Raw genomic sequence first — 23283 nt, 5'->3', positions numbered from 1 at the left:
TTTGTCAGCATGGGCCCACTACCCAAACTGGCAAGGAGCAATATATGAGCAGCCCCTGGCACCTGAATGGCATCTCACTGGCATCCATTGCAGGATCGGTGCCTTGGTTTTTCAGAGATTCCAAGGCCAGGCGGGACCACTGTGATCATCTCGTCTGACCTCCTGTAGAACGCAGGCCAGAGACCTGCCCCAAGTAATTCCTAGGGCCGATCTGTTAGAAAAACAGGCCCTCTTCCTTTAAAAAATTGCCAGTGATGGAGAATCTACCACAACCCTCGCTAAGCTGTTCCAGGAGTGACTCACTCGCACTCTTGAAAAGGAATGCCTGTTTTCTAATTTGAATGTGTGTGTAACTTCAACGTCCAGTCAATGGGGCGTGCTTTGAATATGCACACCTACACAAACACGCCCGCCCGCGTCTCTTCCAAATCAATCTGAGCAGCAGGATTCTGGGTTCGCAACTGGCCTTTTTTTGCAGGCTGGCTGTTCAGCAACTAGGCTGTAGATCACTGCTTATTGTAAGACAGCTGTCTAAATAATAGATAGATGTAAAAATAAATATATATACCTCCAGTAAAGGGGAAAGCAAAGAAAAGAGCTACCATGTGGTTTTAATCAGACAGGAACCTAGACAGTATTAGACAGGGGAAAGATACTGTTTAAAACCAAATTTAAATGTAAATAAGACCTTTTAAGTTTTGTTTCCTCTTCAGTAACAAAAAGCTGCTTCTTCGAAGTTCATTTGACACACACTGTTAAGCGGTCGGCTCACGGTGTGATAAAACGGCACGGTTACTTTCTCTGACTTCAGCCCTGTCGAAGGAAGTTAGCTTCTCAAACCAAACAGAATTAAATCCCGAATCAAAACCTAAATCCCTTTATTAGAGCTCATCAGTCTCATCACCAAAGCGTCATTCTTTGAAGGGAGCAATAACAACATCAAGTCGTCTTATCTGCTTTCACTGTGGTCAAAACAACCTTTTGGCCTCTGAGAAAAACAGCCCGCAGCGCTGCATTTGAAATTAAAGCCCTTACTGTGTTGCCCTGTGGAGGATCAATATGGAAAGGGCAAAGGTTTCTGAACTCACTAGGGGAAAAAGTTATCTGTGTTTGTAGGGTCTATTTTCGAAAAGAAGTTTTCTTTTTTTTCTGTCCCCCTAAATTTTTGTTTGTGTAAAGAGTTACAGAAGATTAGCAATCATTAACCACCGGGACAGGGGGGAAAAAGAATCACTGGTTGAGAGATTCAATTCCTATTGGCCCCATGGTGACCGCTGAGATTTCAGAGAAAGGATGTTGAAATTAACAGCAGCAGCAGAAGAAAACAAGGGAAAATCAATAAGGAGGGAAAAAAAGAGTTTCCTTCTCTCTAACAAAAGAAAAAAAAAACCTTGTTCAGGACTTTTGCATCACTAAAAGCCCTTGCCAAAAAACAAAACAAAAATCAACAAATAAACCAATCATCTCTCCCTTCCAGAAGTCAGAGGTCTCAGTTACACCCATATGCATTTTGTGCCACGCTACCTGTGTCCATCCCTTTGCCAAGAAAGCTTTTTCCCAAAAGCAATGGGGTGCTGGTTTCACAGAAGCCCTCAACAACTGTTTCCTCCACTAGAAAAGACCTCGCCAGGCATTAACTGCTTCTCTTGAGATAATGAACAGCAGGTTGGCAAGGCAATTTAGAAGGAGATCACCTGCCTTCTAAGGCTCAGCAGCTGGGCACTGTCTGATTTCTGAGCAGCAACACTGGGATCTTGAAGTTGGCCAGGAGGAACTGGAAGTGGCTCAATGGCGGGGAAAAGGAAAGGTTCTCCCGAGCTGTGCTGGAGGAGACACTTTGGTTGGCTTGATTATCCACTGCAAGACGTGGTGGGTGGGTGAAGATGAGGAGGATGGATGACAGCCTAGCAGGCTCTCTCTGGAGTAACTCAAAGTCCAACAAAGGAGCAGCAGCTTCTCCACAGCCTCAGCGTGATTGGGGTAGGGAAGATAATGACCGAAGACAAATGAGGTGAAACACAATCATCAACAGGACACCTGCCCCTTGAGAATTCTGGGGCAGTGGGGGAGGAAAGGAGAGAGAGAAAGAGAGAGAGCGAAAGGAGAAAGTTATTATTAAGACATGCAAAAACCAGAGAACCAGAGGCAGTTTCACTATCTTTCTGAGGCAAGGGCTACGCAAGAAACTTTTGCTGATGTAGCAATGCCGGGTGGGGATGCAACTTATGCTGGCAAAATTAAGTCCTTTTGCTGGTGTAACCTATGTTGATCGCCAAACCGGTCTAAGATATACCAGCAAAAGCACTTTTTTGTGATATTTTCTAGTTTATACTTGGCCTAAGATATACCTTATCTTGCTCCCATAATATGTGAGCACCTCACCATTTGTAATGTATTTGCCCTCCCATCCCCACCTCCACCCCCTATGTCATAGGGCAAGGCTATGATTCCCACTGTACAGATGGAGAACTGAGGCACAGAGAAGCTAAGTGACTTGACCGTGGTCACAAAAGAAGTCAGTGGCAGAGCAGACCTGAAGCCAGTTTTTCCAAGTCTCAGGCTCCTGCCCAAACCACTGGGCCACCTTGCTCCTCTCCTCCCACTGTGCACAAGGCAGTGTCAGAAACAGCATCACGGCCTCTGCTTAAAGATGGAACCAAACTGCAGTGATGAGATCCAGTGTTTGAATGTTTGGATCTAGGGTGTTGGGGACTATCTCAAATCTCTTCCCCTGTATAACAACCTGGTGTATCTGCCTGCCAGTGATGGGTTCCCAAACATTTGAGATCAAGCACCGGAGCGGACTGACTGAACCTGTCGCTACTTCCCTTAACAAAAGCTGAGATGAGTCACAGATCTGACTGTAATAACTTTCTAACTGTTAGGTGCTTATCTGGGCCCCACCGCCACGGCATCTGAGCACCTCACAATCTTGCAATGTATTTATCCTCCCAATGCCCCTAGGAGGTAGAGCAGGGCTGTTATCCCTATTGTACAGAGGGAACTGAGGCAGGGAGAGGCTCAGTGAGTTGCCCAAGGTCACACAGAAAGTCTGTGCCAGAGCCAGGAATCCAGTCCTGATCTCCTGAGTTCCAATCCAGCGCCTTCACCACAAGGCTAGTCATGCTCCCCGAATTCCCAAGAGACTAGAACTCAGGCCTCCTGCTGAAACCACTAGGCGAGATTCCCTGCCTGAAATTTTTTATTTTTATGAAGGGAATGATTCCAGTTTGAATTTTGCACTCACTTGCCACCCCTCACGCCTCGCACCACCACCAGGTGTCTGTTCTCCTCACTGGCTGGAAAATGGCAGAGGAGGAAAATGAGGGGTGAGCATGTGCCTCTTGGGGGGAGGTTGGACTTAGAATTCCAAAAGATGCCAATTAAATGTTAGTTTTTCCCAGGCAAACAGGGTTCTGTATGGATCGATGCCCATTTCAGTCCAACTAACAGCATGGCACTTGGGCTGAAGTAAAAGCGAGGCTCTGTATAAACTGCATGTGTGGATTACAGTGGGTCAGTTTAGACAGACAGTGGTCACCATTAAAGAGACCCTATTTATAATAACATTGGCATTTTAACGGTGACTGCTGCAGCCCGCCCGGCTGGGCCAACGAGATAGATGGAAGTAGACCGATCTGCGGGTGCCTTCAACAGCCTAGTATCAAAGTATTTTCTTTTCTCACACTCACCGCACGAGAGGATGAGTGCTATACCGCCGTGCACACGGTGCTGACAGTGAAATCCGCCTCGTTGGCCATGATGTCCGTGGGTTGTAGGTTTCGGTCGTACATCGGGTTTTCAAACGTTGCTCGGACGTTGGTGTTTTCATGGCCGGCGTAACCGTTGAATGGTACTTTTGGTCTTCTCCTGCAGGGTGCCAGAAACAGAATCCAAAGAGATCACAGCTAGTTCCTCACGGTATCTGGCTTGTGACCATTTCTCCCAGCTTGGATGCTGAGCCAAAATGACACTGAAAGGTCTCAGAGATGAGCCTGGGAACTTAAATAGTGTTTGCTGGATGCTAAAAACCATGGACTTAACAGAGACCCTGGTTTTATGGCTCGTTACAACAATTTGTAACACACCCCACTGCCAGCTAACTCTCCATTATCCTATGACTGCAGAGGTGTTTATTGCCTACTTCATTTTAAGTGGTCTCCTACAGTATATGTGAACCTCTTATGCTTAACAATCTGTCCCACCTTGTATTTAGCTTAGACATTCTGGTTAACTACCGCAGACCTGAAGAAGAGCTCTCTGAATTTCAAAAGCTTGTCCCTTCCAATAAAAGTTGGTCCAATGAAAGATATTACCTCACCCACCTAGTCTCACTGAAAGATATGAATGATGAATAATGAATTCACTACACTTGAGCAGGGTCAGATGTGCCCAAATGGCCTGCAGGGTATCTATGGTGCTTCCTTAGTTGTATCAATATTACCTCATTGGTGGTGCCCCAACGGCATTAAGCAGGAATGGAGGGCCAGATGCTTAGCTGGTGTAAATCAGCATAACTCCATTGACTTGCATAGAGCTGCGCTGATTTACACCAGCTGAGGATCTGGCCCAGAATCGCGAGCAGGACAGGTCTGTAAAAGAGGTCTTGCTATCTGATCGGGACTTGAGGTTTTTCAGAGACACCCAATTGCCTGCTGTAAGGCAAAACTAAGACTAAGCTCTCCCATCCACCACATTGTTCATCTTGTTCTTTTCAAGACAAAGGGTTGTGAGGAAATGGTAATGGATCCAAACCAAAAAAACAATGGAAGGTGAAATCTGTTTGCAGGCTGCTGAGCCTGCAAGGTCATCCTGAAAGGTGCCAAGCAACTGGGACTTCCACCGTCCTCAGCTGGAGTTGTGGGTAATTCAACTACGCTTAACCAGGCCAGGTTCTCAAGCATTCAGTGACACAATTTTCCACTGTTGTGTCTCAGTTCAAAGTAGGAGTAGGACTCATCCCCGGGTGGTGTGCAGCACTAGCATATGGACTGAGGGGGAGACATTCAAAAGCACCCAAGACGATGAGCAGCACAAATCCCACCAGCATTCTCTGAGACTTGTGCTTCTAAACCCCTTCGGTACTTTTGACAATCCCACCCTTAGCTTTCCTATCATTGCAATGCCCAGATTCCCAAAGGCATCATTAACATAGATTGGCCATCCTAGACCAGACCATGGGGCAGGCAAGTCCTGTATCATATCTCCTGCAGTGACCAACATACATGAAGTTTCAAACCAAAGCAACAACTCTCACTGTAAAGCACCGATCCTGAGAAAAAAAATTCTTTGCAACACCGGCAGGATCAGTCTTAAACTCTGAAGCATGAGATGTGCTTGCCTTATCTAATCTGGCATTGCTACAAATCTTCTTAGAAGTTGTTAAATTACCCAGTTCTTTGCAAATATGCTGCTACAGTATTTCCTCACCTTACCAACCACATCAGAAAGCAGAACTATCAGGAGTTCTCTTAAGCTAAGCTTGCAGATATTAATATTCCCCTCAGCACCTAGCTCTTTTCGATCCCATTTTCTCCATACATTGCCCCTCGCAGCCCAGCAATGAAATAGGTTTTTTTAATCGCTTCGCTCCTGAAACCTACCTGTGTTTGTAGAGATAAAGCACAAACCCTGCAATAATCAGGGCTATGAAAGGCACAAGAATGGCAGCTGCCACAGAACTGCTGTTTGATGCAAAATGATGTCCTATTGATTCTGGATCATTTTCAATCATGCTGATGTCTGAAACACAACGAAAGTAAATACGTTTAAACCACAGCTGCTGGGAACTGGGGTTTGCTCAAGTTATGCTAGAACAAGTTCATTCCATGCTTCAGCGTAAAGGTAATTTAAAGTTTTGGATTCATATGCAGGCTGGACTGCAGCTACCGTACAATGCATAATGTTGCCTAGTTTGAGGTTTCAACACTGACTTCAAGGTTAAAAAAACCAAACCACACAGCAAAGATCTAAGTAAAGTAAAAATACGAACACCAGAATGCTGAAGTGTCAGTGCCTAAAGGCAGGGTTCTCAGGGGAATGCTCAAAGGTACCAATCACGGCACCCGACACAGGCGAGAGGGAACATTTTCTAATGCACCTCAGTGATTTAGGCTAAGTCCCATTTTCAAAAGTGACTTAGGCACTTAGGAATTGCAATCCCATTGACTGCTCAGACTCCTAAGTGCCTACGTCTCTCTTGAAAACGAGACTTAGGTGCTTTCTGTAAATCATACCCTAAATGCAATTGGAAGCCAATGGGACTTAGGCTCCTAAATCATTTAGACATGTAGGATAATATTTTCAAAAGTGCCTAAGTGCCAGGTGTGCCTTCAAAAATTAACCTCTCATTTGAAAAGAGGGCTGTTCGTTTCAGTGCCTCACATTAGCACCAGAGCTTTGAAAATCCCAGCCTGAAAACATTAAGAAGAATCAGTGGTCTCTCTCAAACCATTTTCTGTACTCTCTAAAGTACTTCTCTGGCACCCACAACCGTAGCATCTGAGCACCTCACAACCTTTAATGAATTTATCCTCACCTACCCCTGTGAGGCAGGGCAGGGCTATGAACTGCTTTTTAATGATTATCTGAGGCACAGAGAGGCTAAGGCCCAGATCTTCAGAGATATTTGGGCTCCCATCTTTCACTGATTTCAATGGGAGTTCGGAACCTAAATGCCTTTGAGGATTTGGGCTTAAGTAACTTGCCCAAGGTCACACAGGAGGTCTGAGGCAGAGGAGGGAATTGAACCAGGTCTCCCAAGTCTCAGGCTGGCACCCAACCTACTGTCAAAGGAGTATTTTGTTAAATGAATAAAGTAAAAAAAAAGTCTAAAAGTAAAGGCCTCGATTTTCTAAAGCAACTAGTGACTCTGGGAGCCTCAAGTTCAGGGGGTGAACGGGAAGCACCAAAAAGGGCTTCGTTTTCAGAGGAAGGGGTGTTTCCTAAGAGCCCCTCCAAAGTTCCCCTCAGGAGCCAGTTTCACCTGTGCCCTCAACACCAATCTGCCAGCTTATTAACGTCTCTCCTGGGTTTGGCTGGGGAAGCAAGTGGTGGGAACTGAATGCAACACATTTACTTTCAGAGAGAGCTGGCACCTGGCCATGGAAATAAACTGCAGAGTTTTCGAAGTGCTGGCTTAACGCTGCTCTGTACATAAAACATTTTCATCGCTGTAGCTTGTTTTTAAAAAAAAGAGAGAAAGGAAATAGCTGATGCCCTCGAACCAAAGTTTTGAAGGAAACCTGGTCCAGAAACAATCCTGCTTCACCATTCGACTGTCTCCTCGCCCCCACCGGGGGACTGTCTGATAAGAACTGCTTTGGTTGACCTGTTCGCGGAGGACTTTGCACAATGCCCCTGGACTGGTTGTGTCCCGAGGGCAGGCTTTTATTTCTGAAGGATCTCCCAGCACACTTAGGGCTGAGACCTTAAGGGCAGGGAGTCTGTTTGTCTCTCTCTTAGATAGATCCCTTAGGGGGAAGGGTATAGCCTGCTCAGAAAAGAATGGGCTTCTAAAAGGAGCCAAGGAGCTATACACCCATAAATAAAATTGCCCTGATTTTCAGAGGCACTGGGCTGTTGGAATACCCACGGCAATCAACAGGCGCTGCAGGTACTCAGGGTAAAATTTTGAGAAGTACCTAAGTTATTCAGGAGCCACTAAAAGTCAACAGCACTTGGACTCCTAAGTCAGGCACTTCTGAAAATGTTACCCTTCATTCTCAATGCCTTTGGAAAACCAAGTCACCTTTCCAGGTGCCTCAATATGGATTTAGGTAACTCACGTTAAGCATGAACATTTGAAAACACTGGCATCAAGTTTTAGTCTCAAACATCACCTGCTGTGGGCTGGTGCACAGAAACTATACCCCCAAATTTTCAAGAGACAAGTTTCACCCCAGAGGTAGCTGCATTTCAGTGGTGGGAGGAGTGATTTCTGTTATGGGCCCATCTCTAATGCATAGCGTGAGTCTATGTATAGTGTGTAAAGTCCTTTGGGTGTCTGTGGAAGGAAAGGTGCTCCGTGTAAATACAAGGTAATCAAATTGGCATATTACAATAAAAGTAAGAAGCCCCTTGTAAACTTTCCTTAACGTTGTACTGACGGAGCCCTCTGGACATACGACACCAGAAAGGAGCCAACTAGCATCTGCATGGGGCACTTGTACTCAGGGAAAATACAGAGAACTATAACGAACAAACAGCACTCAGGTCTCCTGAGCGCGGTGTAGTAAGAGGTGAGAGGCTGCACATGTCTCCAGTACCGCTCATGTTCCCTGGGCCCCCATGTTAGTGCTGGCCCGCTAGCAACTGGGTGATTGCAGACAGGGGCGGAACAGGAGCAGTGGGGCGGCTGCTTATGTTGTCATGCACGGCGCTGCAGTAACAGCAGGCTAATCATACCTCAGATACTAGCAAGCAACAGCTGATGGAAAACCTAAGAGTCAGTTCTCTAGCAGGTAGCGTTCTGAAAAGACTCCAGTTCTGTCTGCTGTACCCGGGTACTGCAAAGGCCCCCACCACTACAGGACATTAACATGTCAGAAATAGTCCTGACTGTGTCCTCAGAACACCCCCACGAGGCAGGAAAGTAGTTTCACCCCCTTTAGACAGATGCGGGAACTGAGGCCCAGAAAGGTGGGTGGCTTGCCCAAGGCTGGACAGTGACAGAGCCACGCCTCAGGGCTGCCGGCTGCCAGTCCAGTCCTCAATCCATTGAACTTCACTCCCTGGGCTGCGTGGCCAGGTTGTGAAGGTAGCATGATTTCTGGCTGGCAGTGGGGAGTTTTGCTATCGCTTCCAATATAGCCGAGATTTCATCCACAGGAGTCTTGGCTCCATAGTCTCTTACTCTAACAACTAGACCACATGGCTTGTCTTTCCCTTTGGCTTCATGATCGATATTTATCTTTCTGCTACCCTGAAAGAGGTGTGTTTTGCCCTCGTTGACTCTGCCAATCCCCCTGCCATAGAGAAAGCTAGCGCTTTACGCCGTGCATGTAAGGGGACGTCGACACTGGAAAGAAGGAGTGTTCCGAACCTGGGCGTAACTCAGGTTACAATAGCAGTGAAAACATGGCAACAGCTTTTAACTCAGGTTAGCAGCACAAGTGAAAGCCTGCAGGGAAGCCTGGCTTCCAACTCAAGCTGCTAACCTGAGTTAAAAGAGGAGTTTCCATGTCTCCACTGCTATTTTAACCTGAGTAAGCTAACCTGAGTTAAGAACATACTTTTTTTTTTTTGGAAAGGCTAGACATCCTTTGCATGAAATCACCAACGCAGAGGTCAGTCCTTGCTTCAGGAGGAGGCTTACTTGCCTTGAGAGTAAGGGACGAGGCACGGATGTTTAAAAGATGGACAGATCCAACAGCAAAAGCAGCGAGGAATATTGGGCCAGATCCTCAGCTGGTATAAAATAAGTGCAACTCCACTAGCATCAGTTGGATTAAGCCAATTTACACCACGTGAAGATAGGGCCCGGTATATTTGAAAACCAAAATGCAGGAATGGTCAAACGCTTCATGTTTCCAAACTTTCACCAGTGCCGAAATCCAGCTTAAACCATCTGGACATTGAGATAATAATAAAATAAAATTTACCGAGTCTCTGAAGGCCAAACTGCCCAAACCCTTTGCCGCGTACAAAGCCCTGGTATACAAAAGTGCCGCTTGACGACTCGGACGAGACCTGTAATCGTGGGAGCCCAAATAAATCATATTTACAATGGCGTCTCAAAAATTCATCGCATCTTACTGCAGATGTAACACAACCCTGGTGGTGAGGCCATAAATCTGTTCAAAGCACCAGTGTGCGGCAAAAGCATGGACACATTTACTCACACAAAGATCAACTTAGCTAAACAGCCGATATTAACATTAATGATATGCTTGGTTAACATTAGAAGCCTGGCCACATACAAATGACACTCTCTCCTGTTCAATGTATATTCTTTCTGAGGGTGAAATTCACCCCAGTGCCGCATGGGGAGCACAGACATAATTTCAATCGAAGCTTTATTTTGAAGTTCAAGAGGTGTAAAGGTCTCACGCTGGCCCTTTGCACAGGGGTGAAATCTAATCTTAGCATCTTCAGCAGCTGACTTCATTGCCAAAACCAATGGGTTGTTCCTGTTGGTCTTACAGAGCCAACCCAGCTTTGGGTGAATGAGCGGAGTCTATTCTGCTTTGGCTAGCAATTGCCAGCTAAAGTTTCAGATTGCAGAACATTTATAGTGAGGAGAGGAGATGCAGAAAGGACCCAGCGTGATTCTCGGATGCCACATGGAGTCGGTAGCAATGGCAGCTCGAAACATAATCCTGTGACGTGCAAGATGAGCGAATTTACTGCGGTAGCTATTGAGAGAATGGAAGCCCGCCATGGATTTTCTCGGTAGTCTTGCTCTACTCTCTCGCTGCATAGAATACTAGCATCCAGCGAGACGGATGCCCCACTGGATGTCCTGAAGGCCTGCAAAGTGCTTGTTTGTTAGGAGGTTCTAGCTGAAGGCGCAGAGTGGCTCTAAACAACCGACTGTTGAGTCTGCCCTAAAACAAGACCAGCAAAGTACCCAGACCCTTGGAATGCGCCGTGTGACGCAGCACATGAAGTTCAGGACTTGGCTCCCAACAGCAGCTTGAGAAACGCAGCAGCTGGATTTTACCCGAGACGCCACATTAGCCACCTGTTTACGAGCAGAACTTGCTTCGTCTTTGCAATCTCTTCCAAGTTTACGCATAGCATTAATTTAGTTCAATTGCACAGAAAGCTGAAAGCATTTAAAAGCAAAACAAAACCCCGAACAACCCAACAACTTGTCCCTCAGGGGGGAAATCTTGTTTGTAATGACTGCTGCACATACTGCAGATAACAGAGGTAGCCAGAGCCAAGGCTGCATCTGGTCATGGGTCAGTCAGATGAAGCCTCCTCCTAAGCTTCAGGAGGCCTCTGAGGCGCATGGGAAGCTATCAGAGACAAAAGCTGGTGTGGGAAGCCAAGTCCTTAGGGAAAGATTAGCTCTTTTGGATGTTGAACCGAGACATAATACTGAGCTGGAATGAACCTTCTTGGCTACTCCTTTTGTGTTATCTGGAGAACATGCAGATTTAACAACACTGGGCAATGGAAAGCCTTATGGCCATAAGTGATAGGAGAAAAGCTGCTTGTGCAATGTTAATCTAATGCCCTGGCAGAGAGCATTGCATCCCCTTTTAACAGCAGAGGATAACAACCTACTACTGCTACCAGCTAAGTGAGTTACTCTTTCAGCTCAGGTGGCAGAGGTCTGTGCTGTGGTTCTCAAGGTCAGACTTTGCTGATAACCCATGAAGGGGCTGCTACACTAACACACACTGCCACGCAAGAGAGTTTTGTACTAACAGTACACATTTGCACATGTGCCGATATACTTACGTGCCCATCTAAAGCCCATTTATCATTCTTGAACTTGTTAACAAAGATCTCCACCGGTCCTGTTATCTGATAAACCTGGAGAAGCAGGTGCATGTCTTCTCTCTTGTAAATGCCTGGAAAAGGACACAGGGGTTTTACCAATCAGACATTTTTGGTCTAGCAAACCTGTCAGGTGCCATATTTCGATATGGAGGTGCGGGGGCTCAGCCAGTGAAACAAATAGTCTGAGATGACAATAATGCTTGGATTTATAAAAGTAGCTTAAGAGAATTTTCTACCTGAGCCAGAGATGGTGGCACAATAATTGCTTCTTCCCAAAGCAAGAAACAACTCCTGCACCATATAAAAGTGTCACTGCGAAGCGATAAAACCAGAACAAAACACCACCCCACAGACCTCCACAGGATAATAAACCATCTGGAGGACGGGAAGAATCTAGCCTGTCACTGTTTAAGCTTTATAACCAGTTCATTATAAGAAGCACGGAACGGAGGATAATGAGGCAGGAGGTGTTTATGCCTTTTTACCTCATTTGTATTAACTAATTGTGAATCTGCCACTGCAGTGTGAAGGGACCCAAGCATGAGCTCAGGACTGGCTTTCAGCTGGAATCAGAGCAAACAAAAGTCTGTATCTTATATACAAACAACTCCAGATGCAGCAACTCCTTGGTTTCCATCTCTTTAACGCTAACAAAGAGCGGAGGTTTCAAAGCTCAGCTGTTCTGTTGAAGATCCAGCAGGCAATCAATATTATTCACAAAACAGAACAACGCTGCTTCAGTTTGTGACTCCAAAGGCCACCGTTTCAGTGTGAGAGACTGACCGCACCTGCCACGGTGAGTGTGGATCCATACAAGCCGCTGTGCTAGGACTCCTTACCTGACACCAGCAGTTCCACGCCACTGTGGTCTATCAAAGTAGCATGGACTTTACTGGTAGTGGGATCGAAGCTAGTGACAGAGAGCATAGCGGGCTGCTTCTTTCCCAGGTATTCATAGGAGCCTTTCCACAGGGAATTCTTTGCAAACACATCAGCGGGAACTGGAAACAGTAAGAAAGAGGGGTGGGGAGGAAAGAGAGGGTTTTGAGCAGAGCTGAATGAATGCAAGGTATATCTTATCATATTGTTGGATGATTGATAATATTGTGAACATCACTTGGGAGGAAAAGACGACAAACAACAGGCAGAAAAAAAGACAAACAACAGGCAGATCCGCAGGAATGAATTTATTTAAAGGTGCAATTTCAGCTGGGTTAAAAATATATTTTAAAAAAATCGAATATGAATAGAAAATTGTTTGTCATGCTTGGAAACTCAGATGCACAAAGATCTCGCTAAACACATGAGAAACACGAAGTGTAACAGACTAGAAGCTAAAGGGAAACTGATCAGTCTGGTTTCCTTGTTCAAGTGGGGAAAGGGTAGAAAGAAAACAAACAGCACAAAATGTCAGAAGTATTAATAATATTTGTATTACAGTAGTGCACAGAGGCCCCAGTTGGGTTTGAGGACTCATCATGCTAGGGGCTGTATATACACATAGTAGGAGACAGACCTAGATTTTTAAAGGTACTTATGTGGTGCTGTGCTCAGCATTACAAGGCCTAAGTGATTTATGAGCCTAAATCTCATTTGCCTAAATCCCATTGATTGTCAAAGGGATTTTAACTCCTAAGTGCTACATTTCTTTTGAAAATGAGTTTGAGACTCCTAAATGAGTTAAGTGTTGCATGCTGAGCACAGCAACACTGAAGTACCTTTAAAAATCTGGGCCATAGTGTATTAGCCAAAGAAATAACAATTTAAAGACAGACAAAATGCAAAAGAAAGGAAATGTTATTATGCCCATTTTACAGAATTGGGAACAGAGGCACAGAGCAATTTAAGGTCCAAGTCACACAGAGAGCCTGTGGCAGAGCTGGGAATTGAACCTTGGAGTCCTGAGTGTTACACTAGGGCCTTAATCATGAGACCATCCTTCCTCTAAAGAGTACATTTGATTTTTAAAGTTCTCTCCCAAAAGGCTCATGTAAAAAATGGTGAAAAAATGGTGAAAAAATGTGGTTTCCATTCTGCAGGATTCGAACATGGACCCACCTGTCATGTTCTTAAAAAATTATCGCAATCTGTGTTTTGAAAAAATTAGCATCTCCCCCTCTTCCTCCTTTTCCCCCTCTTTTTTTTTTCTGCCCAGGAGCATGAAAGGAAAAGTGAAACTGTCGCTCTGATCCATATTATATTTCCAAACTTTTCACAGAGTTTAAGGCCAGAAGAGATCATTTAGTCTCACCTCCTATACACAGGGCCATTCAATTTCACCCAGATACCCCTATACTAACACAAAAGATTTCCATTAGACTAAAACGTTTCATTCCTTGGGAGCCTAACTTGTGTGCCAGAGAGAGTAAACAGGAGAGATGAATGACCAAGGCCCCTGGAACTGCTCCAATTTTTGAAAGCGTAAGTTTAATTTGTCCCTTTGCCCCTCTGTCTGCAATTTGTCCAGTGTTGAGGAAGTTTTGAAAAGTGGCAAAAGGAAAATGAAAAGAAAAACAAAGTGAGAAAACCCCCAAGCTCTGGTTCAGTCTATTGTATTTGGCGGCAGAAAGGAATAAAGGAAAAAAGGAGGAGAGAGAAAGGGAAAAAAACCAAACTCTGATATTTTGAAATCTCCAGTTTTGACAAAACACTGGAAAATAAAAAATAACTCCCCACCCCCAAATAATACAGCTTTTCAGGTAAGTTTTCTTTATGGAAAAACAACAACAATTTTTCATTAAAAAAAAAAGTTTCTGACTCAAAAATTCTGACCAGCTGTACTCCGAGGGGACATATAGGGCTGAGATTTTCAACGGCGCCAAAGAGAAATTCAATAGGAGTCAGGTGCCTAACTCCCTTGGGCTGTGATTCTCACAGATGTCTAAGTGTGGTGCTACCACAGAACCCAGTGGTTAGGGAACTCTGGGTGTTTCCACCAGCCCTGTAGTTTAAAGAACTGCAGGGAACAATCTAAAAGCTATTTGTTAGCCTTCCGATCGATTTGATAACAGGGAAAGGCAGGGGAGCTGGAGATTGCTTCTTGCCACCTTCTATTTCCACATTTCTGTGTTAAGACTGAATATCAATGCTTCCAACAGCATAAATAGCCATGCTACAGTACCTGACACTTTAGCAAGGGGTGGATCCCTGGCAGTGCCAACCGGTCTTCCGCTAGGTCGTATATCAGCTAAAAAGAATGGGCAAAAATGCAGCCAATTAATATTACGGGACACTGAAGTATGGTTTAATCACTTCCCTTGTGGCAATGCATGATTTATGCGTGGGAGTCGCTTCACACTCGTTTCCCAGTGCTTGGATATTTGTTACAGCTCAGAAAGGAGCAGCAAGAGAAGAGAAACATCGAGCTAACATTTCTTATGCCCACAGTGTGTGTGCTCACCCCCAGTAACTGGTACCCCAAACGGCTTCCCAAACAGCCTGTCGATAGCTGGAATAGCTCTGGGATCTGGAATTCCCCTCCTGTCCATCTGCATCTCTGTGAGGAGTCTGTTTCTGTTGGGACTTTAACTAGAGTTCTTCAGAGCCAAATGCCAATGTTGGTAAAACAGAGACTCTCCATTAGCGGCTAGCCCTGGTGTCAAAAAACCTGATTCACCTGGCTTTGAAGCCTATAACAGTGTTTTCCTTGACATCATCGCAAGTTGGATCAGGCTTTATACGTTTATACAAGACCTGCAGTCACAAAACAACAAGACTATTGCCAGCTTCTCTCAGATGTATCCTGGATGTTGTGAGACAGCAAATTCCCCTTGGATCACAACTGCTCATCCCTGTGCCTCCAAGACACAACCCAAGCCAATCGGTCCCTTCCCTCCCTGCGGGCTCAGGGCTCTTACCAAGGCAAATGGGTGGTTTCCCTGTCCAGCTGCCATCCGCTTTGCAGGTTCTGTGTTCGGATCCTCCTGTGAGATAGTACCCACTCTGGCAGGAGTAGATCAAGGTGTAGCCCAAGGAGGGCAAATCTAGGGCACCTACATTAGCATGGGATGGGGTCTCTGGCTGTTTGCAGTGATGAGCTGGAAAAACAGAAAGGGTGGAGATGAGAAGACCTGCCTGGATATCGACACAAGGGGTGAAATCCTGACTCCACTGAAGTCAGTGGGAGCTTTGCCATTGACTTCAGTGCGTTCAGGATTGAACCCAAGGAAGTTTTGTCCTGCTTAAAACTCTCTGAAGCCCTTCAGTGAAGATGACCAGGTTGGGCGTCTCACAGATACAGGGAATTCAACAGGCCAAAGACGCCTGCCTCAACAGTTGGAAGCCCATTTGTTTGAACGCAGAGCGCCACTTTCAGCAGGTCTCCTGAACCAGAGCCTGTGCACTCCCAAACTCTTCTGCAAATGGTGTCAAGGAACAGTAGGATTCCTCAGACGTGCACATCTATGGGCAGAAAAAGCCACACTCCCGGGTTTCAAGTTCACTCTCCGATACGCCATCAGTTTATGAGTCAACGAACGAGCTTCCCAGCTAGCGGCACCTCCAATTCTACCAAGGATTTGAGAGCTGAGCCCTGTTCGTCCCACACCTCTTAGGTCCTCCTCAGTACAAAGATCCCCAAATTGGAACTGTGCTGAAGAGGCCCTTGCCGATGCACAAGGCAGAATAGAATTTAGCTCGTTCTCCCGCCGCCCTGCAAGACCTTGCACCTTGAAATCAGCAGGCACGTGAGCGAATACATGGGGCAAGAAGGGGCCATTTTTACACAGTCCCTTATCTGAACCTAACTAGCCAAAAAAGCCAAGAAAGACAATCTTCTAATCTCCCCCTTGCCTCCTTTGGCCGTAGTCCCAGCATAGTGTCACCGTGTAAATATGCAGATAGAAAATGGCCTGAAGGCAAATCCTGCTTTAATCTTGAGTTACTTTTGCAGAAGAACATTGAAGCCTGCTAAGGCTGTGATCGTATCAGTGGTTCTACACGGTGGCCATGTGATGGATTCTCTCCTTATTTTGCCTCTGTTCCAAGGATCCCTATTGACTGGCCTCCTACCTAATAATTTATACCTATCTGTCTGCAGAATCACAGGGTCAAACCTTCTAGGGTGACTAGATGTCCCGATTTTATTGGGACAGTCCCGACTTTGGGGGCTTTTTCTTATATGGGCACCTATTACCCACCACCTCCTGTCCCGATTTTTCACACTTGCTGTCTGGTCATCCTAAAATCTTCAGAGGTGCTGAATACCTGTGTTCCCATAGTTACTCAGAATCTTTCAGGGTTTGGCCCTTAGATATTAAAAATCTATGAGATCGTGTGTGTGTGTGTGATTTACTGCTCTATGCAGCCCTGTTGTTAAACATACCACAGTTTCCTAGGGGCGGGGGGTTACTACACAAACCTAATCATCTCATTGGTAGGAAGCTTTCCCCAAACCTCCCACTTATTTCTCCCTTTCTGTGGATCTCAAAGCACTTTCCAAACATGAATGAAGCCTCAACAGATCCTGTGTGGTGAGTATTATTGTTATTATAATCTACATTCTACAGATGGGAAAACAAAGACAGAGAAATGACTAGCCCAAAGTCACCCCGAAAATCAAACGGTAAATCTAGGTAACTATGTAGGAGTCCTGGCTCTATGCTAATCAGTAGATGATAATTCAGCTTTCAGTAAATTAGAGTAACTGCACCTAATTCTACTCCTGTGAATTGCACTGCCAGAAGAGGCTTCAAGAAGAACGGATAGATGGCAAGTCGGTATTTCTCCCTGCTATAAGCAAGCAACAGAAACATTTTTGCTTCAACTCTCTAAGAGCAGCAACTAACTGCCACTCACACCCGTAGCTGCTTTTCATACTCAGTGTCTTCCAGTCCAGCAGCAAGGAAGGTGAGTGTGTGATCTAGTCTAATTACAAAGGTAAGCTAAGGAGAAACACTGCTCTCTGCCAGGGTAAAGCAGCCACACACCACACAATTGCATCTTTCTCCTCCGATTCTCCATGTTAGGAATTTTAACGGCTGGTGCCCAATTAAGCCACGTCAGGTAGGCCCACTTTGCCCTAATGACAATAAACATCTGAAATAACCTACTGAAGAAGGCCAAGAACACATTCAAGAGAACTCTAGGAGCAAGGGAGTGAGAGAACAAGACCTTGGGATTAAAGGGAACTGGGCTATGAATGACGTTTTCCTGTTCCGTAAAGGGCCCAATCCAGCTCTTATTGGGAATTTTTCCATGGATGTCCATGGCAGCGGGATCGGGCTCAAAGCAATTTATGGCTTTGAGTAAGTCCACTGGTCTGAAGTTAAATTCAGCGTGAGGCCCAGTGTTTGAAGGTGTTCACACACCACGGTAAGGAAAGTAGTGTAATGAGCTGAGTAGAACAGAATAGCACAAAATCCCAATCCACATTTGGTAAGAGATTCCCCACCCCCATCCGCAGCTCAAAGGAAGAGTAATAAGGTTCTCCATACAACAAATTGCTAATTCCTACCCCATCAAAGGATCTGCTTTCACATAACCCTGATTGCTTCCATTCTCAGTTAAGGGCCCATGCTTACAGTATAACTTTCAGTGGGGCATCTCCACATCTTCAGAGCGCACAGAAAGAGACACCTGCATTAAAGTCACGTGTCCCCAACCATGTGTTGCAAGGCACCACCATGCACGGCACAGCCCGCCAGCACCACACTAAGCGTATGTCTTCACGGCAAGTAAAAGCTGCTTTCTAAACCTGCGTGAGCTAACTTGGGTTAAAACAGCAGGGAAGACACAGCAACTTGGCTTTTAACTGGGGTTAGCAGCTTGAGTTCAACTCCAGACTCCCCAGTAGGCTTGAACTGAAGCTGCTAACCTGAATTAAAAATTGAGTTACTGGGACTTCAGTGCTGTTTTAACCTGAGTTAAGAACACACCTTGTTTTTGCAGTCAAGACATACCCTCAGCAGGTTTAGTTCTTGTAGATTGTGTAGCTTTTCAGTCGACATTGGGCCAATATAGAGTTATTAATTAAATGTATGTAGTACATGCACTTACAGAATTACATTAACTGGATAAGATCATGGTAATAAGTCACCCCAGAAGGGGAAGGGAGAAGAATTCTAATATTTCTGATGAGGCGCTAGATGCCACGATACCAAGTTAGAGCTCAATATGTTGAATTAAATTCCTCCCTGTATAACAGGGAGAAGATGGTGGAGAACTGAATGAGATAAACTACAATTTATTCAAGATCTACAGAAACATCATCCCACTGAAGTGGTCTTCTGGCTGAAGAGTATTACTTGGGCCCTCCAGCCTGAGATTCTGTGTCTTGGCCATTAAACACAGTTGCAAAAGTACGAAACACACCAAGCCTCATCTCGGCACAAGATCAAACTCTTTGGCTGAAGAAAAAAAACCCACCAGAAAACAAATCTGGCTGTTCTCATCTGCTGTATCCATGTCAGCAGAGAAGTGCCCTGCGGTTTTGCAAACAGAGAATCAGAATATATGATATTTCAGTGCCCCCTGGCCTCTAACGCAGAACGGCCAAAGTTTCGCTGCGTAAAGCCCGCTGACATGGACAAAGGAGTTTGTAGTACAGACAAAGCTTCCCCGTGACACTTACGGACACAATCTGGCTGTACTCCACTCCACGTCAGGTTGGGGAGGCACGTCCTAGTGGTTGAGCCTTGCAGCAGGTATCCTTTCTGACACCTGAAGAACATGATGCTTCCCACCTAGCGCGACAAAAGATAAAGAGCTGGATTGTCCAGTGTAATCGACCAGTTGACACACACTGTGTTCTACACCAGTCCCAGAGTGTTCAGAGCTCTTGGAAAAAACTCTGCATTTGCTTAAGTGGGCACAGTGCTGCACCATTCACAGAGGCGAGTGTGGCTTTTTTGTCATACAATTACCCCCAAATTAGCAGCATCACAAGTTATTTACAACGGATCAAAATTTTTTCAAAATGTTGATTACAGCATTCATCAAAATTGTGTCCATAAAAAAAATCCAGGAATAAAATGTCATTAAAATGTGTAGTCCACGTTTCACCTACTCTGGTTTTATTTATTACAGTAGCATTCAGAAGCCCTGGTCAAGATGAGGGTCCCCATTATGCGAAGTGCAGTGTGAACACACAAGAAGATATATGGTCCTTGCCTTAAGGAACAATGTTTATTTTCCTTATGATAAATGTTTAAAGGGACATTCAAAATAAATAATGATAATAGGAAACATCCCTTACTTACATTATAGATACCACCTTGGCTTATGGACCCTGAAAAGGATTCTAAAAATCTAATCTACTTTGCACCATTATTGTTTATTTTTCAAATTTTGTTCTACAGGGACAGCAAAGCCAGACTAGTCAGTTTCAGGTCCTGTTTTCATAGGCTCCCAGCATGATGCTATTTCTTTTGGGTTTCCATCATTGCAAGCAAATATTTCCTTTTAAAAACAGAATACATTAAAAATTAAAAAAAAAAAGTGAGAGAGCACTTTTCACTTCTAAATTCCGTATAAACTCTGCTCTTTTTTAGTTGGTTTTTGCTGTTGGCGGGTTTTTGTTGCTTAAACATTTTGATCATTAAAGAAACCCCCCAAACTAACAAACTATCAGAAACATTATTTCAGTTTTTTACATGGAAGTTCAAGATACATAGTGGGGTGTAATCCTAGCCCGTTCTTAAGACAAATGGGCATGTTGCCTGGACTTCACCCGTGATCACAGGGATTAGAGGGAAATGACTGATTGAGGTGTACACACCTTTCTGACTCCAATTATCACAACTTCCTGGCATTTGCACGTGTGGGTGCTTACTAATCTTTTCTTCAGTCTCAACATTCAAAGACAACTGAAATTTGGCACATTTGATCATCTTTCCGCCTCCCACAAGGACAAAAGTAACATAAGATTTTCCCCTGCAGTTTCTCCCACACAGTACCACCTCCTCATCAGCCAATCTACAAACATTCTGATTTTGTGATGTTTCGCCATGTGCAGGCTCTTGCGGGTTTCCGCTTGGCTGATGATGACCGGCTCTCCTTAACACAGCCCAAGAGAGCAGTCTCATTCACAGCATGGGTACCAGTGTGGCTCAGCAATCTTGCCAATACCACTTACCAAAAAAAAAAAAAAAAAATCACACTTGCGGCATCTCTGTATTAATGAGGACCTAGAATTAACACACTAACCCCTGGATCAAGTTAGCAGCTTTACTCAAAAAATCCACTTTCGGAGGAAAGCCCACATCCAATTAACTAATCCCTCCTCATATCCCACCCTAGCAGGTAAGGGGTCTTGTGTAAAACACAGGATGGGAATGCACAGGTGGAACCTGGAGGAGATCTCTTCATGACATTACATTGATTTCTTCCCCCATCAAGCCTGAGATTAGTAAAGCCACTTAAGTGATTTGGATTTAAAAGTAATGGAAACAGGGCATGCAATGCTAATACTAATTCCACTAATAATAAATCTTAGTTAGCAGCGTAATTAACAGCATAAATCTAATACTTAAACACACTGAAGGTTCGCTGTGGAATCATTGCACACTCTGGCAAGAGCCCGTAGGCGTGAAGTCTAATTGAGGTCCCAGGGACTTCTTGAGCAAGTCAGCGCTAACCGACAACAATACAGGTTGCAGAGTCTACGCAACTTGTACTTGTGTAATGGAGAAAGTGACATGGGGATATGATGGTAATTACATTACCTGATAACCTTGGGAATTGTTCTGCATTCCAAAGAGCGGCACACCAGGGTCTGCACATGTAGTGAGAGTTGGATCTTAAATAGAAAAAAAATGAACACAGCAATATTAAAAGGACTCAGACACTGAGGGTGTTAGTGAAATCCATTCCAGAGCTACGCATCCTCCCGGCTCGCTCTACAGCTGTTTCACCTTCCTTTTCACGTGGGACTTATGTATTTTGCGACAGAACTAATATGTACCATCAGAGAGAATTAAACAACTATTTCTGTCTCTTAGTCTGTGGTGGGTCCAACACAGTGTAACGGGAAGCACTGCACCCCTCAGGGAAAAATAAACAAGACAAAAATCCACCAGTGAGGTATATTTCCCTCCCTTTTCCAGTTTCGCAACAGTTGATTCAATACATTATTAGACCTGGGATCCGTGCAGGAGCAGGTACCGTGGCATCCCAGGCTGGCCTGGGCGCATTCCAATAGCATGCACCAAAGCTACAGCAGGAGTTCCTAAGTCACCTGGCCGTAGTTGAGGAAAGTGCAAGAGTGGTTGGAAAAATTTAGTAACTTAAAACAGGAACCATTTTTTGGGGGTAAAAAATCCTCCCCCAAATCCCATTTTTCAACCACCTCTAGAGAGTGTCTTTAAGCCCATGGGTAAGCAGGACCCAACCCACAATCTTAATTTAGAGACACAGACAGTTCCCCCAGCTGCACCTGGCACTACAGAATGTCTAACGGACTGTTCCATTATCACTGTCTGGGTGGGATGGGAGATCCAAGCATTTTTAAAGGCATATTGGTAATGTCTCCCCCATCTGAGCATTTCAAGTATTACAAAACCCCTTCCCGGGCCATTTGGATGATGCCGAGATGTTGTCACTTTGCGCACTGATGTGCAGCCTCTTGGTTTATTGGTCATTTTCTCTCTATCAACAGGGTTGTTTGTTCAGTCTCATTTTCTAATGCTCCAGGCAGGGTTTACACAGGGAATAATAGTGGTTAGATTCCAAGTTCCATGCACGGCCCTGGAATAGCTGGATTCTGCTACAATAATCTGCAGTGAAACAGGTCCCAGTCTTGACATGTAAGTCCCATCTGTGCTACAGTTATTATGGTACTGGGTCACCCATGGGCAACGCAATTGTGCTCTGACATGACCTTTTGGTTTTGGCCTACGAGAGGTGCTAGCTCCCTTTATGTCTCCTCTGCCTTGCTGCGGGGGACAAGCAATGTTATGAAAGTTGCTCGGTGTGGTTTTCCATCAGGATTCCGCTCGGCTGCCTCTGTCACCAAACGCTCATCTCAGAACCCTGCTATTTCATGGTGATTGATGGTGACTGGAGATGTTAATGCATCTCAGATACATAATCTCTCTTTATGCCTAGTTTGGTCTCAATCCATCAGAAGATGGATACATGCAAGTCAGGAGAAATACCTGCCGTTGCCATTACAGCATATATCACTTTCTTCTTCCAGTGCGAAGACAAGAGCTGTGAATCAGTTGAATGAAAGCTGAAATGTATCAAGTTTGTCCTCGAGTTCCAAACTGATCAAAGAAGCTGTAATCCCTGCCTGATAGGTAGCAGCAGCAAGGCTGACTGGGAGACGAAAAAACAAACCAACCAAACACACAAGCAAAGATACTGAGGATGGACAGTCCCCTGCTGGATCCATTGGGGAAGCAGTACTGGCTGACAAAGTGCCATTTCCTTGCAAACTCTGTGTGCTTTTGTGAACCTATGAGCTTGATAGGACAGCATGAAGCTGAAAAGCCCCCTCTCCTGCAGTGGGCTGAGAATGGGCGAAATGTTTGGAACAGGAGGAGCAGCTCTGACTAAGACTCTGCCCAGCAATGGGCTGAGCACAGCGGCTATGGATGGATCAGTAGGTGACCTGGGTGAAAAATCGGCTGTGGGCAATGTACATGGGCATTGCATTCAGGCCTTGATCCCGAGTCCTTGAGCTGGGCTCAGCAGGAATAGGCAGTGCACAGATGCACCGAAGTTTGAACACTAGCCATAGCCGTGTGCACCGAGCAGAAGTAAGTCACAAGCTCCCTGGGTGCTGGAGCACAGGATAAAAACAGGGAGTGTGATTGTGACATTAGCAATACTAGCATTAGTAGGGGCTCAGACAGCTTGGTGAGGGCCTGGTATACGTGCACAGGACAG

At 45.1% G+C, this 23283-nt stretch overlaps 1 protein-coding gene across 2 annotated transcripts in view; it reads right to left on the bottom strand.

Annotated features, from left to right (window-relative positions):
• Positions 1-696: 696 nt before the first annotated feature.
• CSMD2 (CUB and Sushi multiple domains 2) overlaps positions 697-23283 on the bottom strand; it is a 563293-nt gene continuing 540706 nt past the window's right edge. For both annotated transcript variants that reach the window (XM_037881906.2, XM_043532277.1), the window contains 10 exons: positions 21117-21190; positions 19025-19136; positions 15312-15491; positions 14576-14641; positions 12294-12455; positions 11413-11525; positions 9603-9690; positions 5604-5742; positions 3693-3870; positions 697-2053 (listed from right to left, as the gene is read on the bottom strand). In XM_037881906.2, the coding sequence (XP_037737834.2) occupies positions 3711-3870; positions 5604-5742; positions 9603-9690; positions 11413-11525; positions 12294-12455; positions 14576-14641; positions 15312-15491; positions 19025-19136; positions 21117-21190 (1094 nt within the window). In that variant the 3' untranslated portion in view covers positions 697-2053; positions 3693-3710. The remainder of the gene's footprint in view (positions 2054-3692; positions 3871-5603; positions 5743-9602; positions 9691-11412; positions 11526-12293; positions 12456-14575; positions 14642-15311; positions 15492-19024; positions 19137-21116; positions 21191-23283) is intronic.

Source organism: Chelonia mydas, chromosome 19, assembly GCF_015237465.2.
Source record: "Chelonia mydas isolate rCheMyd1 chromosome 19, rCheMyd1.pri.v2, whole genome shotgun sequence".
Taxonomy (NCBI): Eukaryota; Metazoa; Chordata; order Testudines; family Cheloniidae; genus Chelonia; species Chelonia mydas.
The sequence above is the reverse complement of the archived record's forward strand: the minus strand, read 5'-3'. Positions and strand labels throughout refer to the sequence as shown.